Source organism: Amblyomma americanum, chromosome 1 (assembly GCF_052857255.1).
Source record: "Amblyomma americanum isolate KBUSLIRL-KWMA chromosome 1, ASM5285725v1, whole genome shotgun sequence".
Taxonomy (NCBI): Eukaryota; Metazoa; Arthropoda; class Arachnida; order Ixodida; family Ixodidae; genus Amblyomma; species Amblyomma americanum.
Window position 1 is genome coordinate 534,186,786 of NC_135497.1, and position 12,125 is coordinate 534,198,910.

A 12,125-nucleotide genomic window follows, 5' to 3' on the forward strand; every position below is an offset into this window, starting at 1 on the left:
ACAAGCTGGTAGAACAGCGGGCTAACGGGGTCGCATTTTTCATTGCAGCACTGAGGCTTCAATTTTGGATTTCGACGTGCACTCTTTGTATGTCTGAAATTTACTTGACCTGAAATAAAATAATCGAAAATGTTTTACGGCCGCGAGTGAGTTTCGAACCCGAGGCGGCGAGAACGCATACGTTTTGCTGGTTACTGCGTTAAGCGTGGCCCGCATGGAGCGTCTTTCCGGGCGATTCGCCGGCGTCGGCGGCAGCGGAGCGCTTTTTTGCCGCCGTCGACTGCCACACCGCCGCAGCCGAACATTCTGCGTCATAAAATACCAGTCTCTTGCGCTGTATTTTGGATATCGTCGTCTTCATCAGCTGCATCTATGCGCAACGGAACCGAACACTGAAACAGCACTGAAAACCGAAGTGCTAGCACTCCTAGTTGCAACTGGCGTAACCACGCTAACTCGTCCGAAATTGATTTTGGTGGCACTGTCTACCAGTGCCATGCGCTGTGCTTTTAACAAGGCTGGTGGAATTCCTTAGTTTGGCGGAAGGCAGTAAAGAATCTTCTGCAGAAATTCTGATGTCTTTTTTGGGAGATTTTTGTCTGCGTGTGGAGAAACCCTTTGCCAGGACTGACACATTAGCGGTTGTAAGTTTTTTTTTGTGACAGCCTGGAGGCAAGAGTGCGTCCATGACCTTTCCGGGCCGTTTTCGCAGAGGCGCCGACTATGTCGTGCAGCTCGTGCTTCGCACCATAGGGAACAGAAATATAGCGCATCCAAAAAGCAACCATGGACTGCGCTCCACGATTCGAGGAAAAGTAAAAGGAGAAAAAACAAGAAAGGCAGGCAAAGGCACAGCAGGAGACCCCTCCCCACTGTCCTTTTCTTCCTCTATCTTACCACCCTGCTACCGGCTGCCCGTGTAGCTCTTGAAAAAGAATTTCTCCGTACCTATGCACCTGCTCAAATCATCCTTGGCCCTTTCCGTTACCGCCTCTCCACGTTCTTCATCCTTTGATGCTGCGTGTTGTGCGTCTTGTTCCCGTAGCCTTTTTGGGAGGAACAGTGCTGAAAATTGTGCCCTAAGGGTAGGGTGGAATTCAAGCAAGTTTTGTTTAAGACGATTCCCAATTCTTGCATAATTGTTTTAAAATCAGCGACAACAGCACTGACACATCGCTTTGAGCATGCGGCTCGAGGACGGTGTGTGATTCGTTCCGCAGTGTCGCCGTGTGCCCACTGATTTCCAATGGGTAGAAGTTTTCTCGAAGCCTGGCGCTTGGTTTCTTTGAGTTGAAGTGCTCAGAAAATGGTCTTCCACCTAACATTGTGTTGAAGAAAACACTTCAACCCATTGCGCTTGGTGCTAGGTTGCCAGTGCGCCATTAAAACTCATCATCAGCAAAAGAAAACATTTCTAGGCAATGGATACCCAAGATTCTTCACTCGATGTATCATCTAAAACTGAAAAGGATGCAACGAAAACAACTCGATATGCTTATGCTAAGGACACGCTGGTGGCAAAAACGCGTATGCAGTTAGTACGTAAAGGGTGTCTGCGAAACCTTGGCCAGTGTTCTCAGAAAGGAAAGGATGCAAACTACACACAAGCCGGGCATCATTTTCGGAGGCCTCCTTTGCCATTTCAAAGACAGTCATCCCACCACAAAAAAGGCCTAGAGGCGCCAACTCGAATGGCCCTTCCTGGGCGTACGTGCTCCGCGTCCGCGCTCTTAGCGTAAGCCGAAACCGGTCTGCGCATGCGCACTGCAGGAGACGCCAGCAAGCCTAGGTGAGGCGTCCGTGCTAGATGTCGGCATCAGCGCGCGGGCGTTCGTGTACGCGTTGGAAAGGGGGTCCGGTTTATAACAATGGAAGGATCGCCGGGCTCTCGGTGGCTCTTTTCTTCATGGCTTGAAGCTATTTCAGGTTCCCGGAACTTTTCTTCGCGGTTTAAGTTGTTCTTTCATCGCCCCCCAACCCCTTCTCTCCACGGCTTGAAAGTCTCTCCGTCCGCTCGACAGGGGAAGGGAGCCAGCACCAGGAACATGGAGATGCATGGCACATTTAAAAGTCGCTGGATCGTTCCGTGGAAACGGCTCCCTCTTCTGACTCCCGCTATTTGTGCGCTTAAAAACCGCGCTAACTCCCCGGGAGTCACACATCCAAGAAGTAGTAGTTTGCCAACAGCTTCAGAGGCAACAACAACTGACGAGAATACAAAAAGGAAGCTAAAAATGTTGCCGGCCCAGCGATTGCTATCTAATCCCTCAAGGACTGGAACTGCAACCGGTGGAATTAAAAGCAAAGAGAGAGGATAGCGAAAAGTAGATAGGAGAGCAGCAGAAAAAAAAACGAGGGTAGGTTGGAACTTATGCAAAAAAAAATAAGTTCGCGCCACTCGTGCGAAAGTGCTTATGGGTATTGTTGCACATATTCGCAACACGATAAATTCACTGCATATTCAGGGCCGCGAGCATGTAGCGTCCTGTCGCTAATGAATCGCGCTAGCGGCGCATTGCACAAACGGGTTGGGTGAAGCGCCGAGTCACCGTACTGGAGAAAACCAGCAATCTTTTAAACATCGTGTTATCCGACAATAACTTCTGCTCAGTTCTTAGCAGATTTAAATTATAATCAAGAACATTTAACTAGAGTTTGACTCTTGATTGCTGCTCTGGGTAACGACGTAGTTACTGGCTTTCCGAACTGATGGCACACTCTTCAGAATAGTTCCCAGCATGCCACTCTATGAAGTCTTCGTTAGCGGTTCATCCTTCACGTACATCTTTGACAGAATTGCCGAAACTAGCATCGATTACAGCAATGGTAAACCCCTTCTCGACGGCGAACGGTCGAATCGTGAGAAGCACTTTACCAACCTAGACAAAAATGTGAACTACCACACTACTAATTGTTACATTGGACAAATAACCTACTGGCATAAAACGCAGCATCAGGTTTGCCGCCTCTTATGTGCAACACATGCAACATTCACTTCAACGCATCCTTGCTGCACTTGCACCACATCGCCAAAAGATTGGAAGAGCTTTCTGCTATTGAGGCTAATAACATGAGTGTTGAAATGTAGACATTAAGACACGATTTTACAATTTTGAATGCACATTGCAAGAACCATATACAAGTATCGGTGAGTGAGCTCTAAGTATGAGCGTCCGGGATTTACAAAATTCACTGCTTGAACGAAAGTACCTAGAAGCTTCATTGCTTTGCACTGTTATTGCGTACGCAATTCCACTATCACCTATGCCGGTGTGGTCACTGTACGCGCCTAATGAAAAATGTACCTGTCAAGCAAAAGTCTTCTTATAATTTCCTCTATATACCTCATAGAAGGCACACGCTTTCTTGTAGCATTTTATGTAGCAGCCCATAGCCATAGCCTCCCTCCGATGGGGGCACTTATGATAAAACTGCGCATTCGTACGGCAGGCTCAACCTCCCAAAGCAACCTACCAAAGCAGGGACACTGTAGCAGGGCACGGCCGGAATCGAGCCGCCTCCGCTACTCGAGCCCGGCCGCGAGCAGGGACGTGTGCCTTTCCAACGCACCGAGAGAGGGCGCCACACGTTTCATGAAAAAGCTGATGATGCATGATCAATAGTGAAATAGCGCAGGAAGACTTTCACGCCATTGAAATGTAAAATACCTTATACTTCCTTAAAGGTAGGACATTACCCTACGTGAACCTGCTAGAGCTTGTCGATATATTTTAAAATAGGGCTGTAGTGAGCGATAAATTGAAGTCAAGTGGGGTATTTTTCAGGACCTCGCCATAGGCTCCATGCTGTCATGGATCATTGCTCATGGCAAACGCAATATGTAAGCTACATCGATGAAACTCGACTAAATAAAACTTTAAGATGCATTTAACATCTAGGCGAGACAGCTAGTTTCTAACTGTTATGCGCGACGAAATATCAATTTTTATTTTTTGTCGCCGTTGAGTTACGCGCCGCCGCGCCGCCGGCTGTCGCGAGATGGCGCGACCGGTTTTTCGAGGCGCATGGTCCAGAATCCTGGGGATGTTAACATCCCAAAGCGACTCAGGTTATGAGAGACGCCGTAGTGAAGGGCTCCGGAAATTTCGACCACCTGGGTTCTTTAACGTGCACTGACATCACACAGCACACGCCCTCTAGAATTTCGCCTCCATCGAAATTCGACCGCCGCGGCCGGGATCGAACCCGCGTCTTTCGGGCCAGCAGCCGAGCACCATAACCACTCATCCGACGCGGCGGCTTGTGTTGTCACAATACGTGCAGTGCGCCCTCCCTGATGTGTTAGCTTGTCCACTCACGCATGTTATATCTATGAGTATCGTAAGTAATCATGGCTCAACACTGCACATTTGTTGATCACGTGTCTCTTCCTATGTCTCTAGAGTAGACGAGTACAATAGGCTGACTCAGCAACGTGCGCAGTGGGGTGGGAATGACTACCGGAAAGTTGAAGCCGCGCAAGACCTGCAAGCAAAGCTGTACCCCGATAGCGACTTTTGATGAAGTGACAAAACCGCTGTCATGAATGCTAGCGACAGTCTCTTGCGGGGTTTCTCCAGAAAAAGCCCTGCCCGACGAAATTGCGAGGGCAAACAGCCTAGCATTTCCTGGTCTCTCCAGTTCTTGTCACGCCCGCCTGCACTCGCGAGGGGTACCCTCAAAGGCAGCTGTACCGCATGCACTAGCGTCACGCGCGCTGCGATAGTTTATAAATTTGCACACCTCCTACAAGCGTAGCAACGCGACTGCTTTCCCGATTACTTAGTGTGGACAAAAATACTGTTGTCACTTACCAGCCAGTTCTTCTATATCGCCAGGATAATAATCTTCATCACCGCCATCCGGAGCGTCTTTGTCCCGCCAGTAGACCAACTTGTTTTTCGCCAAGTCCTTTGTAGATTTTGGGCAATAATCTTTAATTAGGCTGACTGGCACGACGGCCTTTTCACCGTCTTTATACAGCACGTATGCAAGCAACGGCTCCATAATAAAAAATATTTTCGTAGGCTAACAAAGCAGTGCAGCTAGGGACCCAAAACAATTGCACCTAATACCTTACACAGCTACGATGGCTAGAAGCTTTGGATACTTTTGGCTTGTTATGGCCATGCTTTGAAAAGGCAATATTTTCTAGCGCGCACGCGGAGCATATTTTAATGAATACTTATAAACTTTGCAGTTCTTTTTTGGGTAGAACAAAGCCGACTGCAGGTACCCAGTGGACTTCAAATTGCTACAGTGTTTTGCACAGCGCATTTCGCGGTTGTATCCGGAGGGCGAAAGTCAAGACAATCAAGACTTCAAGAGTCAAGACCGGTCAAGACCGATAGAGCAGTGGTCACTTTGTTGTCACCTTTTGCTGCTATTTTGTTCAATTTCTCCCATTATAGTTTGGTATTTTTTTGCCTGTCTGTTTCATTTAGTTTTTCTTAGGCTACTATGGATGGGGATGTGACCAAGAAACGACGGTAGCGTTATTTCTACAAAGACGAACCGTTTGTTGTCGCGAAGACCACACTTTACAGGAGGCAGCAAGATGTGCGGCTTCGCGCTCAGCATTGTGCCTCATCGACGTCAGCTGCCTCAGCTGCCAACGACGGAGATGTCAACGGCGGAGGCGTTGTGGGCGATTTGCTGAACCTTCCAAGTGGCGAGCAACCAGCAGCAGAACAAGCGGCGCAGCCAGCCTCGCCTGCTTTGAGTGCCCACGATGAGCAGGCAGGCGGCAGCTCGTATGCCGATGACGAAGATTAGTTCCAAACAGACGACTTTGACCGGCTTGGCGAAACACCCGAAGACAGCAGTTCTATGTCGGGAGAAACCGAAAGCGACGACGGCGAACGCGAGTTTCTGGCATCGGACTTTGTCGAGCTTGAGGCAGCAATACTTCCGGGCTCCACAACGACAAAGGCAGCCGCGATAATAATAATAATGGCGTTTGTCGTCACTCATGGCCTCACTTGGGAGGCCCTGAATGATCTGCTGCGCCTCATAGATGGTCTGTTTGGCTTTAAAGGTGACGTACTTCCTCAGTCAAAGTTTGTGTTCCGAAAGCTTTGGTCGTCGCGCAAGGAAAGGCTGGTGAAGCGGTTTTTTTATTGTGACACCTGTGGCAGTGTGCTTGTGTCAGTGCCCGGAATGTCATCAATGAGGTGCCCGAACTGCGAGGTTAGCACGGAACTTTGTGTTCTAAAAGCTAGGGGACATTTTTTCATCATTTTAGATATGAAAGAACAGATGAAATGTTTGCTTGCAAAATCAAAGGCTGCATTGTTTGAAAGACTTGTGAACTTAAAGGCAGTCATTCAGCAAGGAGGAGCCGCACTGTTGCAGGACATCACAAGTGGATCTATGGCCGAGGAGTTGAGGAAGAGCGGCAAAATTGGCTGGATGGATCTTACCATCACTATCAACACAGATGGAAGCCCCGTATTCAAGTCATCGTCATCATCTGTGTGGCCAATCCAGTTTTTGATTAACGAGCTGCCACCTTGCGACAGGCTAAAGAACTGCTTGATAGGTGGGCTGTGGTTCGGCCAGCACCCGTACATGAGAACCTTCTTAACCAAATTTGTTGAAGAGATCAATCAGTTTGGCAAGATCACTTGGAAGGCAGGTCATACATTGCTGTCAACAAGACTTCATGTACTGTGCTGCTGCGTGGATGCGCCAGCCCGAGCATCTGTGATCAACATGGTCCAGTTTAATGGTCTCTTCGGCTGCCCTTGGTGCTACAATTGTGCCGAGTTTCACGAAGGTATGGTTGATCAAATTTTTCATTGCATCTGGCTGAACACTTGTGCATGTATGTTAACTTAGTGGATATGCTTAATAATTTCATATCTTAATTTTGAACAGCTTGTAATATGCCCTGAAATGCATTTAGGGTGTTCTGTCTGAGCTAGCTATGACCAAAAAATGGATAAGTTGAAGCGGTGTTCAAATACTGCTAAGGAAAAACGTTGCATTTGCAGCAGTCAGTTTGTATCAAAGTTGTCAGTGCACTTTATGAAAGCTCTGGCGGCTGAAAAATTTGCCATTAGAAACATGTGATATAGATGATGTGCCACACTTATCCGTGACAGCAGATATGAGGTGCAAAGTATTGAAGGCGGGCCTAAAATTCCCCATCTAGATACATCATGCGAATGTCACGTGAGAGACTTATACCCAGCAAGAGTACTGTCGTAAGCAAAAGTAAGGGCTTTCAGTCTGCATTCCAAACCAAGCTGCACTGTATACATGTGGGTGCTACCTGACGAAGTGCTCCTAGTGTCAAGATTGGCACACTGCGACGTTTTCAACAATATGAGCGTTTCGTCAAGCCGCGCCAGCATGCAGCGTGGAATATGGTTCGCACCATGGACAGTTGGATCGATTACTTTTGCTCATAATAGTTTAGTGCATAAAACATAAGCAGGCATTGCTTAATTCCTGTAGATTCTGCTTTCTGCAGGCAAATAATCGAGCATGCACACTATTTCTCTCCTTTCAACAGGGGCCCAAAGGTACATGAGTGTTACAGGCGGTGAGGAGCGGACCCCAGGGGAGATGTCGAAAGACATGGAGTTTGCGGAGAAGATCAAAGATGCTGTGAATGGGCTTAAAGGGCAGTCACCACCGAATCACCTGAAACACTTTAACATTGTGTTTGGCCACACAGTGGAGTATATGCTTTGTGTGCTCATTGGGGTCACGAAATGCCTTACTGACCAGTGGTTTGATTCAGCAAACTCTCAGCAACCGTTCTACATTGGTAAGTAGCGGAGAAAGTAAAAAGGCTACACTTCTACACATTATAGCACTAAGTAACCTTAAAAATTTTTCTAATACTCTGTACTACATTGCTGAAGGGTACATTGACCTAAATTAAGCATAGGGAAAAAGAGATAACAAAGGTTGTTGCTGGCTGGTACTCCTTAACCCTTTCCGGTCATACCTCGGGCATCACCCGACAGTGGAAAAGTGTGCGTGTGGTTGGTATAGTCCGGCATGGCTCGGCACAGGGCTTTAAATAAATGTTTATAACCAGGTCATGATGTGGCACTCCCTTTCATTGCGAAGAGCTGGAAAGACCAAAAGAATGCTGACCATTGCAGGAGTCAGTGGGGAAGCTATACCTGACCAGAAAGGGTTAATTAACTGTTGCCGTTTAGTTCAGCTGCTGACATGATGGAGCTTAGCTTTGATGTTCAAGTTGCAGTGCTCATTCAGCTGGCTCCTCAAACAAGGTGTGGTCCTATGTCCTGCTATCTAAATTAGACATGAAAAATAACTAACTTACGAAAAAGCATTAAGGGACTTATGAGCATGAGGAGGTTCATAGTTTCACAAACAAGAAAGAACAGTCTGGCATGCTTGAGTGCTCAGAAAGTTTGGTAAGCTGCATTTGTGCAGCTCGGAAAAAGGAACCTGGATATGATTTGCTTGACAGCCACGCAGTGCCAGTGAACGCCAGTAGGGGTTCATATTATTTGCAATGGTTGTAAGCAATCACCAACAGCTTGCAGAATGCAACTTTGGCAAAAATTTCAATTTCTTAGCATCTTGTTCATATCACTTGAAGTTTATTGCTGCACCTTCTAATTTAAACATTTCAGGCTGCATGCAAAAACAGCAGTGCAATAAATTTCTCTATCTGATATTGCATTCCATAAACATCAAAATTGGCTTTTGAGGAAAGGAAATGGCGCAGAAACTATGGGAGTGAAAGAAAGGAAGAAAGAGGGCTCCTAGTGTAGGGCTGGGGAATAATTTTGACCACCTGGGGATCTTTAACGTGCACTGATGTCGCACAACACACGGGCGCGTTTTTGCATTTCACCTCCATCGATGCGAAACGTGGCCGCCGTGGTTGGATTCGAACATGGGAACTCCGGCTCAGTAGCCGAGCACTCTAACCACTGAGACACCACGGCGGGTCTCCATAAATTTATGACAGTGGATCCAGAAAAAATTCATTTATAGAGCTTGAATTATGAGTCAAAACAAAGTGGTGTCATAATTTTCACCTTGGAATTGTGAGCTGTGCGACATAACATCTTGGTATGTTGTGCCATGCTGGAACGTAACCTAATCCAACGCCTTTCACGTTGGTTCACTTATGTTCTAATTCTGCGTCACAGCAGCCAGTGCCATCTTCTCAGCCAGTTTGTGTGAATTTGTCTGCAGCATGTGAAGACAAAGGCAGAGATTTTGTGTTCTGTTGCCCTTCTCAATGTTTTCTGTGCAATGTAAGTGCCTGACGTCATTTCAGTGCCCTTTTTTTACAAGATGTCCTGCTGCTATGTTGAGATTTATTGCTTAAAAGGGCCCACAAAATTTGTGCATGCAGCTTCAGCTGCTATGGTTAGAAAGCTGCTTTTTAGACTAGAACAGTAAACAGTGATAAGGCATTGCCCTTGTTACGTGCACACCAGCGCCAAGTGCACAACATTTTTATTTGTGCAGGGCGCCCCGTAACCATGGCCAAAGTGGACAGAAGGCTGCTGGCAATAAAGCCACCTCATTCATTCACCCGTCTGCCACGTTCGCTCAAGGACAAGTGCCCCTGGAAAGCCAGCGAATGGCGGCATTGGTTGCTTTTTTATGCCCTGCCCTGCTGCTTGGGCATACTACCTCAGCGCTACCTGAACCACTTTGCATTGCTGGTTGAAGCCATGTTCACCCTACTGCTGGAAGAGCTGACATTGCAGCAAATAAATCATGCAGGTTAGGCCCAGCTGTATATTGCAGTATTAGAAGCTAGGCACCAAAAGTACTTATTGGTAGTTCAGGGAAAAAATGTGGCATCTCAAAGCAAGGAGAGCCTTGTGCTTATGGTCTGCAGGTGTTTTTCATGAACAGTTTATTGTGGTTTGTAGTATTGGTGCTGCTTCTGATTCTTTTATTCTTTGCTCTATAGATTGTGTCATTCTTGAATATTTCACTAAAGTGGTGCCAGTGCAGGATGTACTAATGTAGTCTGATATAGCTTAAGGACGAACCTGCAAATGAGACTTGATTCAAATTCATGACGACTTGACTGGAAAGGACCCTGCGGTCACTGCATGAAGCGCATGGCAATGTCAACTAGGGATATGCGAGAGAAAACTGCCTACATTTCATTGCAGTTATCATCTGATAACGACTGATGGTGGTGATATCTACATTTAATTTTGTGATGTTTTCTAGTTCATAAGATTTCCCACTGCATTTTTATTACGCTGCTTTAATCTATGCAGGCCTACATCATTTGTCACTCAGTGTCCCTTTAAATGTTGATTGTTTGCATGTTGTTGCCCACTTGAGGGGTACTGAAAGCTTAATTAAATAGTCTCTTTGCTGAAAAAAAGTGCATTTCTGTTAGCCATTGAGAGCTACAGCCTCTAGTCTTGCGTGTGCTGTGCTTAGTGATGGTCCTTCTCTAAGAGTTGACGTGGCAGCACTCTGCAGCTGCTCAGTTTTTTTTAGCAGCATTCAGGATTGTCTATCTTAGGGTGCCTCAATGACTAGCGCTGCTTTCAGCGTGCAGTCAGTCCAGTCTATTGACCACAATACTCTACATTTCAATTACTTTTCTGACAATCAGGATTAGTAGTTTCCAGCTGCAGTTGCATATTCTCTAGCGAATGCCATTTAGACAGCTTGTTGTTCACCATGAGAGGTTCCCCTCTCTCTCTGTGTTCTCCTCTCTGTTCATTGTTCTATGGCCATCCATCATTCGTTCACATTCTGCGGACACATTCTGTACACACATTCTGTTCACGCCAAGCATGAGCCAAGTAATGCTATGCTTAAAAGGACGCTTAAAAGCTCATGGTTTCATGAGCGCCGCATAGCAGTGGGCTCAGTCCTTTTTTTCCAAAGTTATCTCATGTTTGTTTTTATTATTAAATACTGTGTTTCTCTTTCAAGCCTGACTCGGCCGTATGAGCTTGCATTTCCTGTAGTATGTTCCCACAGTGTTCAACATCCCTTCTCTGGTTATCAGCTTATTCTAGAAAGTACTTATCCGTTGTCCTCTTGTGGTTCACGTAATTACTTTCTTTATCTGATATTACTAATGGACCGCACCTAAATTACACATTAAATTTTTGGTATCACTAGATATTTTTACAGTGAGATGTTTGTACTATCTTGGTGCAGGCCGCCTACTAGAGGACTTCGTGTCACGGATGCCAGCACTGTATGGAGCGCGGCTGATGACATTCAACGTCCACCAGCTTCTCCACCTGGCGAAGGCTGCTAAGAACTTCGGGCCACTGTGGGCACATTCGGCATTTGTTTTTGAAACCGGGAATGGTAGGGTTCTTAGAGCAATAACATCAGCAAATGGGGCACCTGACCAGGTCATTGAAAGAATGATTATGCTGCAGCAAGTGGATTTGGCTATGGCACTTTGCACTGTTCAGGAGCAAGCCAGAAATTTCATATGCACAATGCTGGGGCACCCACTCACTCTGAATGCCACACGTGTGGGTAACTCTTATATGTTTGGAGCTTGTGACCCATTTCCCGTGCATTCAACAGAAGAAAGAAACAGCCTTATGTTGAGCTTTGGATACGTTCCTTCTCTTGAGGAGCATTTTCGGTTTAGTTTCCGCTCCACTGTGCTGCACAGCACAAGGTATGAGGGGGCAAAGAAGAGCAACAGTACAGCTATTTGCACAACAGAGAATGATTTCTTTATTATAAACCGCATTTTTCAGGTTACCGAAAATGAAACCAGAGAATGCATTTTGTTGTGCACTAGGGTTGTTTGCATGGAAAGCCAGCACAATCTACCTCCGCACATCATGGAATGCTTTCGATCTCTTTCAGGTGTTATTACTGTATTGAAACTGAAAGATATCCATGCGCCATGTGTGTTGGTTGAATTTGCGGAAGAAGAGGGGCTGTACATTTGCAAGCTGCCAAACTTCATTGAGCGTGATTAAAGGCACAGTAAAGAAGAATCTGAACTCGTCTTTTTACCACGGGAACTCTACCTACACATTCCGGGCATTGTTAAAAACATCGAATTATTGTCCTGTGAGTCCGATTGCCCTAATTAAATCGGATTAAACGTCCTGGCTCCCACCTTCTTTTTTTCTTAACTCAACACGGCAGGTAGGTGGAGTCAA

General features: G+C 46.4%; 1 protein-coding gene across 1 annotated transcript; it reads left to right on the plus strand.

Annotated features, from left to right (window-relative positions):
• The first annotated feature begins 5,829 nt into the window (after positions 1 to 5,829).
• Positions 5,830 to 11,635, plus strand: LOC144129171 (uncharacterized). The gene is made up of 5 exons (XM_077663150.1): positions 5,830 to 6,778; positions 7,520 to 7,777; positions 9,472 to 9,732; positions 11,149 to 11,519; positions 11,624 to 11,635. Exons 1-5 carry the CDS (start codon positions 5,830 to 5,832, stop codon positions 11,633 to 11,635), a joined length of 1,851 nt encoding a protein of 616 aa, XP_077519276.1.
• The last annotated feature ends 490 nt before the right edge of the window (positions 11,636 to 12,125 follow it).